The sequence below is a fragment of the Petromyzon marinus genome, chromosome 9, assembly GCF_048934315.1.
Source record: "Petromyzon marinus isolate PM22_M1 ecotype Great Lakes invasive population chromosome 9, UKy_Petmar_22M1.pri1.0, whole genome shotgun sequence".
Lineage (NCBI taxonomy): Eukaryota > Metazoa > Chordata > Hyperoartia > Petromyzontiformes > Petromyzontidae > Petromyzon > Petromyzon marinus.
In genome coordinates, this window is record NC_133675.1 from 6,454,230 (window position 1) to 6,470,879 (window position 16,650).

General features: G+C 44.4%; 1 protein-coding gene across 1 annotated transcript; it reads left to right on the forward strand.

Annotated features, from left to right (window-relative positions):
* The first annotated feature begins 1,410 nt into the window (after nt 1–1,410).
* Nucleotides 1,411–11,812, forward strand: LOC116940639 (uncharacterized). Its single transcript, XM_076065784.1, has 4 exons — nt 1,411–1,414; nt 5,698–6,707; nt 8,001–8,126; nt 11,301–11,812. Exons 1-4 carry the CDS (start codon nt 1,411–1,413, stop codon nt 11,331–11,333), a joined length of 1,173 nt encoding a protein of 390 aa, XP_075921899.1. The 3' UTR covers nt 11,334–11,812.
* Nucleotides 11,813–16,650: the final 4,838 nt, after the last annotated feature.

Genomic DNA, 16,650 nt, shown 5'->3' on the forward strand with positions numbered 1-16,650 from the left:
CATTCTACGTGACTTTACCGAAAGAACCAAAGAAGATGAATCCTTGCAGTCACGAAAGCTTTAAATCGAAATTTAAGGTGACAACAGTTGGTGTGATCATTCGCAAATGGAAGAAATACAAAAGAACTGTCAATCTCCCTCGGCCTGGGGCTCCATGCAAGATCTCACCTCGTGGAGTTGCAATGATCATGAGAACGGTGAGGAATCAGCCCAGAACTACACGGGAGGATCTTGTCAATGATCTCAAGGCAGCTGTGACCGTAGTCACCAAGAAAACAATTGGTAACACACTACGCCGTGAAGGATTGAAATCCTGCAGCGCCCGCAAGGTCCCCCTGCTCAAGAAAGCACATATACATGTCCGTCTGAAGTTTGCCAATGAACATCTGAATGATTCAGAGGACAACTGGGTGAAAGTGTTGTGGTCAGATGAGACCAAAATGGAGCTCTTTGGCATCAACTCAACTAGCCGTGTTTGGAGGAGGAGGAATGCTGCCTATGACCCCAAGAACACCATCCCCACCCTCAAACATGGAGGTGGACATTATGCTTTGGGGGTGTTTTTCTGCTAAGGGGACAGGACAACTTCACCGCATCAAAGGGACGATGGTAGGACAGTCAGCGCTGTCCTACCAGACAGTCTCGCCCCCCTTCACCTGATGAAGGCCGCTTGTGTTGTGGCCAAAACGTCGTGAGAATATTATTGTGTTATTTATTTTATCAATTTATTATTTTATTATCATTCTACGTGACTTTACCGAGAGAACCAAAGAAGATGAATCATTGCAGTCACGAAAGCTTTAAATCGAAATGTATTAATATTTTAGAGTTTTTATTACAGGGGAAAGAAATGTCAAAATTAAGGGGTGGCAGAAATAGCTATTTCAAATCTCAGTCAATGGGTTATAAGCAAAATAACAGCCAACAAAGTGACTGGATTACACTAAAATGTATTTAGGTTTGGCCTGCAGTAATATTAGATGAATGCAGCAACCATGGAAATCCACACCAAATAATATAAAATACTACGATACTTTTAATTAACATTTCAAACAAAAACGGGCGTGAACAAGCAACACAAGCATAACATGTAAAACGTGAATGTCTCCATGTGAGTTAGGTAGGTATACTTGACTACAGAATTGTCTATGGTGTGAGAATTTACAAAATGTTTAATCCCTGATGGTCAAGTTAAATTGAACCGTCTTCATTATTTTGATATTATTAATGATCACAAGTAAATTTACAAAACATTACCCGAAGTGCTATCTGAATATCGATAATACTCTTGGTTGACCTCTAAACCCAGAGGAAAAGGCTTATACTGTATGTTCCACAAACTGGTCACTGTGGTGACCTTCCTGACCACTACAAACAACTAATTAACCCTCCAAATACACACGTCTGAAAATGGGTAAGCCAATTATCCATTTCGATTTAAAGCTTTCGTGATTGCAAGGATTCATCTTCTTTGGTTCTTACCGAAAGAACCAAAGAAGACCAATTATCCATGCATAATAAACAAGTCTCGATGTTTTCCAAATGAGATGGCTGTTCCTCACCCTACTCAGACAAGTTTATCAGCCTTGTCAACGAGCCCCCCCATCTGTCGTCTTACACACACGCCCTTAGCTTCGGAAAACAGGCAAATATCTCTGTCAATGCATACATAACGTGTGTCAACCGCAGTCGTCTCTAGACTTAGGATTTTTCAAACATATCCCCAGCAATGGACTTTACAAAGCTGTAAACCTTGTTGATACATCCAAATTAGTGCTCGCGCATCACAGTTCATTCGAGGGTATGCAATTTTATTGTGTTTTGAGTGCCTTAAATGCACAGCTGAAAATAGCAGTTGTCAGCCAAGCTTCACCATCAGCTCCTGGTGCACAACAGGCATACATCACTATGCACCATTACCGCAGAACATTGATAATTGCATAGAAATGCATTTCAATTGATGCAACGGTTACTACTACTTATCCAGTAATTGCAGTCACAGTAACTTCTGGTCTTAAAATGTGCTGTTTGGTTCCCTTTTGGAAATTGGTCAATCAAGATAGCAAATTAAAAAATAAACTGCAGAACATATCTGTTTGGCTTCAGGTAACCTCCGAGTATTCGGCACAACTAGCGAAAAACACAGTTTGCATGATGGATTTTGCCTGGTGGTAAGCCGTCTTATTATTGCCCCGGGGCTATAGAAGTAGGCACATCTTTAATGCGACGGATTGCGACACCATAAAAAGGCAACAACAAAACTCCAGCAAAACGCTGGGCAAGTGGCCAAGAACGAGTGGGCGTCGAACAGTCGCATGCCTCTAATTCAGTGCTTTGGAGGCGGTGGTGATTGGTGGATCACACACATTTGTGAAACTCCCAAACATGATGGGCTTCGATGTTGCCGTGAGATGGCATTACAAAAAGTGGTTTGCATTTGAATCTGTGTGTGGAGCTTTGAATATTTTGTTCGCTTGTCTTAGTGGATTTTATTTTCCAGGAACTGTTTTCCTCCCACATGCCACTTAGAAATGGACTTTGTCAAACATCCAAATGTGGCATGACTTCTTGAATATACAAATAAATTACGTAATAATTCATCTTATCAACTTGACAGCATTACACTACCACCGTTGATTGCACTGCAAGGCGTAATTGCGATTTGTGTGCGTGTGGAGGCAACAGGGATTTCTCACGGAGCTTCTCCACATGGCCCTTTTGTGAATCTGATGAGCTAAGGGGTTTTCAATCATGGCTCAAGAATAAAAGAGACAGTAAATCATTCTTTCTGCTTCCCGGGGATAGGGCCCTGTGAAGTGCGATGAGTGCAGCTTCATTAAATAATAAGTGGTCACCCAGGAGCGAACAACACTGACTGGTTACTGTATTTGGTATCAAATATCCGGTTACATTTTTCTCAAAACGTTCCAGTAGAATGATTTTCTAATTTAGTGAGTGCGGCAGTTCAACGCACTTAATTATTCCTTTGTATGGATACTTGCACCGTACAATGTATCCAAGCCTTATTTGAAAGGGGCATTTGAGAAACATGCAACTCTCTTTCAAATAATGTAATTCCTTCTCGTTGAAATATATTAAGATGCATTGAAGTCGTTCTAATTACTTAGAGCATCGAAATCAGTTATTATACAGCAGTGTATCCAATGACATTGTTTTGCATATTATATTAAGATTTTCTATCCTTTCGTAAAATTAGGTGTGCTTTATCTCATTACAATAAAGTGTACATTACATTTGTGGTGTCATTTTAGTCAACCAAATAGGTGTAGTGTTAAAAGTCCGTCCTTTTTTTCTGCTGGAAATTGTTAAAACAGCTTTGAGATAAAAAAAATGGTATCAAATAATGTGTTATAAACTATTTCAAAACGATGCAACAATAACCTGATGACACATCTAATTTCAAGAGTTCCATGACAAGAGAGTGATTAACATTGCCAAGATAACATTTGATTTGTAATGGAACTTTAATTTGTATATACAGTACTGTCTTGTGATTTTTAGCAATAATTAATATGTTAGTGATTTGCTTACGTTCTTTCGCCGAAAGAACCAAAGAGTATGGATCCCTGCAGTCACGAAAACTTCAAATCTAGATTTGCTTACCTTTTCTATACTTTGCACTCCGATTTTTTCCGTATTGTTTGTTGTTGTAACTTTCTGACCTGCCCCTACTGGACATCTGTGAAAAAGAGCTTCATAGGTCATCGGAATTCTCCAGGATAAATATTATGATTCCGATTCACTGGTAAGGTTCTGGTGCTGACAAAACACGTCATTACTTTATGTACGTTGTTTTTGTGTCCAACCGACAGTGCAGTTCGTGGGGTTATTTTGACCATACTTCATTTTGCTGGTAAGTGCGGGGAACATAGACGTGGCAGTATCGAAGCACATAGTAGAGTACAACAATGAATTTTGCTGCACTGCTGCCAAAAAACGTAGCGCAAAATTAACGACGCCTATGACAACCGTGAACAGTGGTAACCCATTCAACCACGAACCAGGCTCAAACCTGTTTAGCTTCGAGGATCTGACAAGGATCGGGCTCATTCCGAGTGACTTTGGCATAGGCGCATTGTGTATAACCAACTGAATACGTAATCACTCGTTATTTGCAATTATAAGTAAACATTAAATATTGTAAACGTTTTGCTCTAACCTGGTTTAGATGCTTTATAAGATTGCATATACAAGTACCGTATGTGACATTAATCAAAGTGATGTGTTGATCAAATGAGCATTGGGGTGATGCGCGTCTATTTACAGCCCTGGGCCAGTGGTGGAAATTCCACATTTGTATGGCGGTGGGGAGGGCGAGTCTATCCATAAGACAACCACAGTTGACTTCCCCCCCCCCCCCCAGAAAGCGGTTGTCGATTTTATGGACCCCAGCAGGGATGATGGGCTGAGTAAGTAGCCATGCGTTCATTACATTCGTGGATAGAGTCAGGATAAAGCTGTCCGGACATAGCAAGCGTTGTGACTTGCGTGTGTGTGTTGAAACCTGATTGACCCCGGTGGTAGTTCAGGGTCAATCGGGGAGAAGTAGTGGAGCAGTAAGAGCATCGCGCTACGAACTCAGCGACCCGAGTTAAATTCCCGCTCACGACCAACACCAGTGACGATTATACGAACCTCCCCTAGGTCGACTCAGCCTCAAATGAGTACCTGGTGCGGTACGTAAAGACAAAGGCGGCCGGGCGTGGTGCTGGCCACCCAACCCCTCGTTTGCCGCGCCGGCCTTCGTAGGTGCTACTCGCCAACGGCACTTGCCCCAAGAGTTTGTTCAGGCTATACGGGGGAACTTTATCTTTGTTGAAACCTAGAACCCGATTGACCTTCGTGGTAGTCCCTGAGCCCATTGAACAGGGGTCGGATACTGTGGCTCCGGAGCCGAAATCGGCTCTTTGGCTGCCCCCTTGCGGGCAGCCGTTTCTAAGATAAATAAATACATCTTAAACACAATTTAACGTCAAGATAATGTATTAAATATGGCAGGGAATGGGGGCACTATGGAATGTCTTGGTGACAAAAGCTAGTCAAGCTGTACTGTTAAAGATTAACTAAGGAGTGTGGGGGCTGGGACGAAAATAGACATAGTTTTATTCCATCACCTATTCTGTTTATTAAAGTCAGAATTTCGTTTTGTGATGTTGTATACCCGCTGCTGTGTTTGTGTACAAGTAGCTCTGCGTGTGCGATTGCGGCTCTCGATCTATTATGGTCAAAAACAAACCCCACCAAAAATTATCTCTCCTTCTTCTTTGAACGGCTGCTAACCCCCTTGCACTAATCGAGTAATTGCTCCCATGGGGAGGATGATTGGGGGGTTAGATCGTGTAAATATAAATGTGTCGTTAAACCCGCCACCACCCGACACAGCCAATTAGTAAGCTTTGTCATGTAAACATAAAACACACATGCCAATTTGTTCCGAGCACAGCACACCCGGTGTGTTGGAGAGCAAACCTACGACATATACAATCTCGGCTCCGACATTTACAATCGCCTTGTCCCTTTCGGTTGTGTTTTTGCTCGTTTCCGTCTGTGAGTCGCAGGAACTCATGCGGAGAGGGCCCCTTCCCGCCCCTTATGATTTGCGTGGAAGTTGAAACGCCACCCACCACCAACACACCACCACCCACACACCACCACCCACCACCAACACACCACCAGCAACACACCACCACCCATCACCAACACACCACCACCCACCACCAACACACCACCACCACCCACCACCAACACACCACCCACCACCAACACACCACCACCCACCACCACCCACCACCAACACACCACCACCCACCACCAACACACCACCAACACACCACCGCCCACCACCAACACACCACCACCCAACACACCACCACCAACACACCACCACCCACCACCCACCACCACCAACACACCACCACCCACCACCAACACACCACCACCCACCACCAACACACCACCACCACCCACCCCCAACACACCACCACCCAACACGAACACACCAACCCACCACCAACACACTACCACCCAACACCAACACACCACCACCAACACACCACCACCAACACACCACCACCCAACACACCACCACCAACACACCACCACCCACCACCAACACACCACCACCAACCCACCACCACCCACCAACACACCACAATCAACACACCACCACCCAACACACCACCACCCACCACCAACCCACCACCACCCACCACCAACCACCACCCACCACCAACCACCAACACACCACCACCCACCACCAACACACCAACACACCACCACCCACCACCCAACACACCACCACCCAACACCACCCCACCACCCACCACCAACCCACCACCCACCACCAACACACCACCACCACCCACCACCAACACACCACCCAACACACCACCAACACACCACCACCCAACACCAACACACCACCACCCACCACCAACACACCACCAACACACCACCCAACACCCCACCCAACACACCACCAACACACCACCACCAACACACCACCACCCAACACCAACACACCACCACCCACCACCAACCCAACCACTCCCACAACTCCTTTGTCAGAGAAGCGTTGTTCACGGAACAGGAAATTGGGGCCGTGTCCTTCCCTCCCTCCCTCTCTCTCGCACTCTTCTAATGGGACGCATCGCCATCCGGCCTACAGCGAGACCGCCGTGGCAAAAGTTTGTTGTTATTATTATTGTTGTTACTTCCCGTTGTTATTTCGCCTAATTTGATCCCGTGTAATTTGTTGAGACCAAGAAGAAGAAGCAAAATAACCGCGCAAATTCAAGCGAGGATACATTTCTGACGGTCGCGTTATTTGATTTAGTTTTGTTTGGAGATCGTTTTATATATATAAAAAAAATTATGTAATCGTAAGATAAGGCGCCCGTTTCGTTTACGACGCGAGATTGCCTCTTTTGTGGTTGATAATTACATCGGGTGTCGTTTACAGCCTGGCTGTTAGGCCCGGATGAGTTTTTAAGTCGTTTAAATAAGTGTCCGATGTAACAACTTCTGACGGGTTTTATTCTCAATACGCGTAGACGCTATACAGTACTCGATGAGGGATGTACTATTTAAGTGTGTACAGTTTGGGAAGAGTTACGTTGTAGGGGTTTTATTTTTTTTTGTTTGGGGTCGCTTGGATAACGCCAAAGGGCGCACGCAGCTTCGGGAATCTCCCCTCTTTATTGACTAAACTCATCAGGTGATTCTCACGGCGTGTTAAAATTGTAGTGGTTAAGCTTAACAGTCGGAACTAAAACGCACCAGGCCTAACGTTATAAACCGGGAACAGATTTTTTTTTAAGTAGTACCGTACTGTATGTAAGTGTCCACCAATGTTAATGGGGGGGGTGGCACATGAGGCGAGGCATATCCCGTTTTTATTCATGGAAACATTAACACGATAATTGCTTTATTCTCTGGAGTTATCTTACCTTTCGGGCATGAACGTTGTTTCGAAAATCCACGAGTGTACAATTTGTCATAAGACGTCCGTTTTTGTTTATTTTGCTAGATTGTTTTAAAAACATCAGAATGGATAATAACGTGGAAATTACTGCATTGTGCATGCTGATTATAAATATGTATAACGTACAACAATTTGCTAATCCACTGCAGGATGAATGCCTCGCGATGCTGTGTTGATCATGGGATTATTTGGCCATACTTCACCATGCTGGTCAGTGCAGCTTCGTTAGGGGTGGTTCAGGAATGATTCAGATAGCAACCCCCACTGTTGTTAACCGAATTCGTAAAAAACTACGATTATCACTCGCATTCCTCATTTAATTAATGTTACAGGGTGATCCATTTATTTATGAATACCCACGTATTTCTCATGACCCTCTTCTCAACAGGTGATTGAATGTTGTGAAAGTGATGTCGACTTTATAATTTACCAGCTTTACTACCCGGCTTCGCCCAGGACTTGGATTCACCACGCCCGACCGCCTTTGTCTCCCCAGTGGCGATGTTCACACACCACAGCAGTTACTCGTTTGAGGCTGAATCGACCTAGGGGAGGCCCAGGACCGGTTCAAATAATCGTCACCGGTTCTGGCCGTGAGCGGGAATCGAACTCGGGTCGCCGGGTTCGTAGCGCAGCGCGCTAACCGCACACACTACCGCTCCCCCCACACACACACACAGACACACACAGACACACACAGACACACACAGACAGACACAGACACACACACAGACAAACACACAGACACACACACAGACAGCACGCTAACCACTACACTACCGCTCCCCCCACACACACACGCAGACACACACACAGACACATACACACAGACAGACACACAGACAGACACACACAGACAAACACAGACAAACACAAAGATCAAAACAAAGATCCCCCATATAGCCTTAACAGACTGTAGGGGCAAGTGCTGTTAGCGAGCACCTATGAAGGCCGGAACGGTACACGAGGGGGTGGGTGGCCAGCACCACGCCCGACCGCCTTTGTCTCCCTAGTGGCAATGTTTACACACCGCACCAGGTACTCATTTGAGGCTGAGTCGACCTAGGGGAGGCCCGGGACTGGTTCAGATCGTCACTGGTGTTGGCCGTGAGCGGGAATCGAACCCGGGTCGCCAGGTTCATAGCGCAGCGCGCTAACCGCTACACTATTGCTCCCCACAGACAAACACAGACACACACACAAAGACACACACAGACACACATACAGACACACACACAGACACACACACACAGACACACAGACAGCACGCTAACCACTACACTACCGCTCCCCCCACACACACAGACACACAGACAGCACGCTAACCACTACACTACCGCTCCCCCCACACATACCCGCAGACACACACAGACAAACACAGACAGCACGCTAACCAATACACTACCGCTCCCCCCACACACACACGCAGACACATAGCACGCTAACCACTACACTACCGCTCCCCCCACAACAACCGCCATTCGCCACTAAGTGGCGGTGACGTCACCACGACGCTTGTGCCAGGTCATGTGCACCTTGAGGCCACGTGAAGTGTCGAACGCCCGCGGGCAGGAGGTCACGGGGCAGACCCAGGTACCACGAGTCGACTGACTGAGATGACTGGCTGGTGCACCACCTGTGCCCCCTACTGTGCCAACCTGCTGTGCTTTAGCCACCCGGCGCTCCGCTCGTTATTGTGAGTGTCGCTCCTCCGCCCTCCGTTGTTGTTGGAGGGCTACTGCCTCCAACTGCCCAATAGCGTCCTTAACGAGCCTCCTCCACAGAGGCCAGTCTTGACACCGCTGTTACCAGTCATCGGCAAGTCCACTCAGCTCCACGTCCTCCTGTACCACATCACTCCATCTCTTCTCTAGCCCGTGCTGCGCCCGTTTAGCCCCCTCGATCCGGCCAAACAAAAGCTGTTTCGGCATGCGGTGGCTGGGCATGCGGGCTACATGACCCAGCCAACGCAGCCTTGCCTGCCGGAGGAGCTCACCGATGGGACCTTGCCCAGATCTTTCAAGGATTTTATGAGCTCCTCACACAATCCAGGCTGGTTAAACCCAGGATGGATCGTAGGCAGGCCAGCCTAAATGTTTCCAACCGGCGAAGATGCTCCATTAAGGGGGTCCACGTTTCGCAAGCGTAGAGAAGGGAGGGAATGACTGTGGCCGAGAAGACCTAAAGCTTAGTGCGGAGCGACAGACCAGGTAGCTTCCACACAGTGTTACGCAACCGATGAAAAGATATTGCCGCTCGACTGATTCGGAGTGAGACCTCTGCTGTTAAACTGGAGCCGGTCATAAGCACACTACCCAGGTATGGGAAACTCTCCACTCTCTCCACAACTGCCCCATCACCGATTGGGAGTTGTGGGGGTGGAGTGTCCGATGGTACAAAATACCCAGGCAGGTGCTTACTTTTGGTGGTGCTGATAGTAAGGCCCCATCTCTTAGTGGCACGCTCCAGTCTCAGCAGCAGCGTCTCCATCTCCTCTGAATGAGCAGCTATTACCAAATCGGCATACATAACGTGGTTGAGCAATAGGGAGCCATCCCTTGACTGCACCCGGGCATCGATCAGCCTCCCATTATATCTGTACCAAATGGAGATTCCCCCGGTACAGCTATTGAAGGCTTCACGAACTACGTGGTCAAAATAGATGTTAAATAATGTGGGAGCCAGAGGACATCCCTGTCACACCCCAAGGTGTACAGGGAATGGCTCTGACTCCCGGCCACATAGTTGTACCCAGGCCCGCTCACCATCATGAAGGTCCTTTAATGATCGTGAGCAGAGGGTCAGAGACTCCAAGAGCACGAAGAACAACCCAGAGCCCAGGCCTACTGATGGTATCATAGGCCTTGACCAGGTCAATAAAGCAGAGATGTAGGTCTTGTTGGAATTTCCTACACCTCTGCTGTAGCAGACGGACAGAAAATATGGCATTTGTGCAGGACCGCCCTTTCCTGAAACCGCATTGGGGCTCCGCAAGCCTCTCAGCGTGCCTGGCGAGGCGATGTTGAATAATCCTTGCCAGGACCTTTCCCGGCACACTGAGGAGTGATATGCCCCTGTAGTTGTTACAGTCTGTGCGGTCCCCCTTCGTAAAGAGGGGGACCACCAGGGCATCCTTCCAATCCTGCGGAACCCGTCCAGTGGTCCAGACTGTTGTTAGGATGTCATATAGGGCTGTCTGTGCACAAACGCCACCCTCAGCACATACACGCAGACACACACAGACACAAACACACAGACAGCACGCTAACTACGACACTACCGTTCCCCCCACACACACGCGCGTACACATACACGCGCTTGTTGCAGACACAACTTTCAGGGTGCGTACGGCAGTAAACGACTCAATAAACCAATGCTGCACGAAGAACGCCTTAGACCTGCAACACATTTGTATTTCACTTGACCCGCGGAGGGTTGGGGGGGGGGGGCGGTGCGTGACAGCAGGCACACTCCGTTACGCTTCCGCATACGAGTCACATGACAGATGTGACGTCACAGCTCACTTGCCATGCAAAATATATGCATTATTGCGCCCCCCCCCAAAAAAATATACAAAAGTCTATTTTTATAATTATTGCACGGTGTACAGTCTGGAAAGTACCCACATGGCAAATTTCAAGTTTGTTGCATGTCAAGAAGTATGCTAAACATTTTGAACAGACACATTCACAAATTTCCCTTTTATATATATAGATGGAGACATCACTTGAACAATTGTTAAATCAATTAGTGGGGTAGCTAGCTCTACATCGCCCTGTGTCTTGTGTTTTCCCAGCTGCACCGCCGAGAGCCATCATCACATGGATGAAGTTACGAAGTGGCGATGAGGACTACATGGAACCTCTGCGTGCTGCTGGTGATGACCTGCTTTCAGCCCACCTTTTGGGATTGGAGACAAGAGGATCTGGAAGGGAAGATGGATGAGCGAGCCAGGCAGATGGAGTTGCAAATGGAAATTTTTGAACATGAATTTGCATCCAAATCGTATTCTGTGGATGCCACTGGAAAAGTGGAGAAAAAAATGACGGATATCTATGTTAATATACTTGGCCTTGACAGTAGTTTGTTGAACAGAATACTTCTACTGATATTTTTTATTATCTATTTGTTCTTTCCAGAAGCTTACAGTGTCCCTCATGATGATGTGCCTTCTTTCGAATCAGATTTAGTGTTGAAACTAAACGAGGATAATGAAGTTACTCAAATATCAAACCTGCCCAACAGTGACACTTTGCAAACATTTTATGATGATCAAGTACAGTCTAAATTGGATGAAATTACAAACAATCGAGAGTTTGTGGAGAATTTCCTTGATGACTTGGTAGATGAAATGTCTTTAAAGCAGTGCATTAATACAGACTTGCTTATTGGAACATGTGTATCTCTGGCAAATTCTGGAGATTTTCAGAGCCCTCATACTTTCAGGTTTCTTATCCCGCTGTCTCCGCCGGAACCATATAAATTTCAGATAGATGTGGAAAATGAAAACAAGTCCTTCACACATGTCGGTGTAAAGATTGAATCAAATGACTGTTCTAATTCGGCACAACAAAAATGTGCTTGCTGTTGCCATGATTGCGACGATGATGACGACACATTGTGCCTTTTAAGCACACACAACAGTCCATTTATGGACAAGGGTGCTAATGGATGTAGCTTAACAGCAGATGAGTCCCTTTACAATACGAGAACAAATCGACTGATTGCAGGAAAGGCACTACTTTGGTTCGCATCCTTAATAACACAAGGTTGGAAAAACATTGCACGTAAATACGATTTTGATTTGTCACTGCGAGATATTCATTCTCCCTGCGCACTGAAAATGAGCTTCAAATCTGGAAGAAAGGTGTTTTTTGATGCTATTCCAGCGATAAGGTACAATGACTCTGAAATATACCTGGTGCCAAGCATTTATTCGGAGATTGCAATTGACTTCCCACAACTCCACTGGAGTCCTACTTTCTTGAAGTGTGAAGAAGTCTACATGAAATATCTCATCAAAAGGTTGCCTACAGATTTAGGTCACTTGCAGAGTCTGAACATGTTATCTTACCTAATTGAGCAGCAGAGGCTGAACACCGCGCATCGTTCATTCCAGCAGGAGGCAGGGCTGAAATTATTCCACCTGCGCACGGCTCTGCTCCACATATTAGCGGACAATAGCTTGACACCTGAAAACTCTGGAATGGAGCATCTGCGAGAACATTTAAGCAACCTGCTGTGTCTACTGAAAAGGTGTCTTGAAATTAGGCACCTGAGCCATGCAATTGTTGGAAGTGCAGAGGCGAGCAAGTGCTTGCGTATTCCGGAGGTATACTGTGATGGCCCATCTCCGAATGTATTTGGTAGACTCCTCATAGGGGATCATGTTTTCCAACAAACGCGCACCTTATTTCAAGAGCTGATGAACAAATTGTCACTGATTGTTCCTGAAGAATGTGATTGAAGCTACTTGGTGATAAAACCGTATTACATTAAGTTACGATTTTTCAGTAATGTATCTTTTAAGTTCTAACACTTGAGTACAGTATTACATTTTAATGGACCAGAGTACATTATTTTCCACTGAAAGAAGTAAAAAAAAATCAATTAAGTTAAGAAACAAATTTGATGTTTTTAATTCTTACATTCCATTATTGCCGATTGGTAATTGGCAAATGGGCCAGCAAGCATTGAATTGTTGGTCTGGAAACTGCACAATTAAGAGAGACAAGATCTTGTAACATCATTTACAGGAACAAAAAAGTTGCGTATAGATACATTGTACAACGTAATCGTATCTTATTAACTGCTTTGCCAGGTCTGCCAGAAATTATCAAAGGACTTCAGTAGTTGCATAACTTTAAAGAAAACTACCATATACAGTCATTAATAAAAAAAAGTTATGTTTCGTTGATGGTACTTTTAGAAAACTTAACTTGATAACGAAAAGGAACATAGCAATGTGCCTAAAGAATATCATTGTATGTTACCTGCTATGACATGGATAATCAAAAACATGGGCTTTGCCAATTGAACAAAGGTTAAAAGATACACAAAGATGCATGGGCGACTGCGTGCTTGACATTTATTGCACTGAAAAATAGAGTAATACGCGGATTGGAGAAAATATGCGAATTAGAGGCCTTGTATTTAATATGGCTTTGTCAGGAACATTCAAGATAGGATGGCTGGTGGTGAAGATTAAACAGTGGCAGCCAAAGGACACTGCTGGTGTGCAGTATATAGTTGCATTGTGACACCGTGGGGGATGAATGATTGGGCAGGCCTTCATCCAGCAGTGGATATATTAAGGGCTGATGAATGGTACTTTTGCAGCAGATGATACTATACGTGTGTGGTTAAGAACATACTTATAATACAATTATGTACATCACTGAAATGGTAAACGTGTACTTTACTGGATTTCCACTTAACGTGTTGCACAAGTGACTACTAGTTTTATGTTTTTTTTGCATTGTGCTCGTGAGTAAAACAATGTAATGCAGATCAAAATATAGTAGCACCTAATGCAAACAATAGTATTTATCAGATCATGCGTATTGGCTCAATGAGGAAAGCTTGATGCAGTGCCAAGTATTGTATGTCTGCAATTATGTACAACTATTGAATGAGATAAGGTGAACGCTATCAGTTTTATTACATTTCTGATGGTTATATGTGGTATTTTAAAATCACAATTTTAACGCTGCTCCATGAATATTGCTACAATGTAATGTAACGCTTTACAATTACCTTTTGTAACGTATGTTTACCCATATTTTACATAAAAGTTTGTGCTGATAAATAACCTTTTTATAATACGGTTTTACTATTTCTGTGAATATTTCATAAAAAAAAATCAAATGTCAAATTTAAATGATCTTTCCTGGGGTTTTTTACCGTATTTTTTAAACTATGGATTGCTTTCAGTCTGGATTAGTTTAGTCAATTAAGTTGGCTTTGAAATGTTGCTTGGTACAATAAATTATACGCAACATACTGGGAAATCCTAACCTAAAAGTACAATACAGTACTGATATATTAAATAATTGTCTTGTGGTCTTGTAACACTGGTACTTGCAGTAGCTTTTGAAGTTGTGTTTAAAATTGCTGTTATTTTACAAAGGTACAACAAATGCTTATGTTATGCATATTGAAATCAAGGGTTTTGCACTGTTTTTATGCCCCAATAAAATAAAAACTACTCAACATTTATTTGTATTGAAGTTTGTAATAAAATGCCATTTCATAAATGCATATACTGTTTAAAGCATGGAAGAGTGAATTCAGAACATTGCATTCCCATTACAACATTCGTTAAAAGCATTGGCTTAAAATAAATATATAATTGGTTACCCTTTTGGTCAATAGCCCTTCATAAGACCATGTGATATGATACCACGTCAATAAAAATAGTACCACGAGCTATGAAAACCATTGCCTGAAACGTCGCTATATGTTTTTACTTTTAAGGCAGTGTTTTGGTCAGTTGCGATTGTGCACCACTGACATGTTGCATGACTAAAAATATACAATATTGATTTGAAGCTTTCGTGACTGCAGGAATCCATACTCTTTAGTTCTTTCGGTAAAGTCACGTAGGTAAAAAAAAATAGATCACGACGTTTTGATAGCAATGTACATTTCCTCTTGCCTAAGCAGTCCGCCTGCTGTATTGTTTCACCTGAGGACGATGGCATGTGTTACTATCGAAACGTCTTGATCTAGTTTTCTACCTCCGTGACTTTAACGAAAGACCCAAAGAGTAATATACAATATGCCCGTTAGATGGCGCTATGTTATTGCATTGTCTAAATTACTCCCAGCCCGCGCATTGAGGTCAAGCGCAAACTCAAGTGTCCTCGTTCATCTGAGGCTCTGTGGAGACCAACATGGGACAATGGTAACATCCCTATCGCGCACTTAATTTCCAACCGCACAGAAGAACCTCGTGGTTTCAATGCATTCCACAAAGAACGGTTTGCATTGCATGAAATCACATGACCCGAAGGATCCCGTCGTCTCTGATGTATTTACGTTCGCTTGTACTTTTTTTTTCAATGCGCCGGAATGTTTATAAATGTAACTTCGCCTGTAATCGTGTTTAAAACCAACTTTGCTTGATGTAACATCTGATGTTAACTAAGGGATACCGAATTTAGAGTGTTTTAGCTCAATGGGAAACAACTGCAGTCATAAGCTCAACTAACTACAATACAGTATTCATGAAAACCTAAGAATAGGCCACAGTGCTTGTGGTCATCAATCTGAAACAATGGACCACGATTTCAGATATTCCAAGAACGGCCATTTACCGAAAGGTCGCCGATCACAGTCGTGTATATTAATTGTTTTCTGCAGTAATTGGTGAGAACGCAGCGTAAATCAAGATGCGGCTGGTTGTCTGGATTTAAACCCTGGATTTCAAAGGTGACAAGCTCAGCGTCGTGATCTTTTATCCACCGATGTAGCAATTCATTTTGCAACCTGCGCATGAGCTGATTTCAATAACCCAACTCTAGGATCACACCCTTGGCTACCATTCGGTCGTCAGTTTTGACCAACGGCCATGTGAGTTTTCATTCTTGTCACCAATTTCATTCCACCTCAGGATCAGAATATGTATACTCTACTGGAGAAATCCGATGAGCAGTACAGCTATTTTTCATAGATGCCCAGGAGGGGCGGGTCTGAACGTGACAACAAGCAATACCAAAACACGATAGGAGTGGAAAGTATAGGAAAGGTAAACAAGCCCTTTGATTTGTGTAGTTGCAGTTGCATGTCTTTTCTCCTACATTAACATTAGCTGCCCCGCCCATGCTGCTGACACACTTGGGCTACGCCCATCTCTAAACCTTTATAAACAGTTTGCCTTTAGAGGCTAACCCCCCTTTTCCTGATGACGACCGCTTGTGTTGCGATCGAAACGTCGTGGATTTTGTTTATTTTTCTTTATAACTGAAAGAACCAGAATAAGTCTACATTATAGACTGCCAGTACGCTCACTCAGGTTCAGTTTAATAACCACTGCTACAGTCTACATTATAGACTACTAATACACTCACCAGCTTAAAAACCAGGCTACAGTCTACCAAGCTACAGTCTACATTATAGACTGCCAGTTCGCTCACTTTTATTAT

Excerpts from the sequence above, each read along its gene's own strand:
- LOC116940639 (XM_076065784.1), top strand. Across the intron at positions 6,708-8,000 it reads GCGAGACCGCCGTGGCAAAA|TGGCGATGTTCACACACCAC; the intron begins GTTTGTTGTTAT and ends TTGTCTCCCCAG. Across the intron at positions 8,127-11,300 it reads AATCGAACTCGGGTCGCCGG|CTGCACCGCCGAGAGCCATC; the intron begins GTTCGTAGCGCA and ends GTGTTTTCCCAG.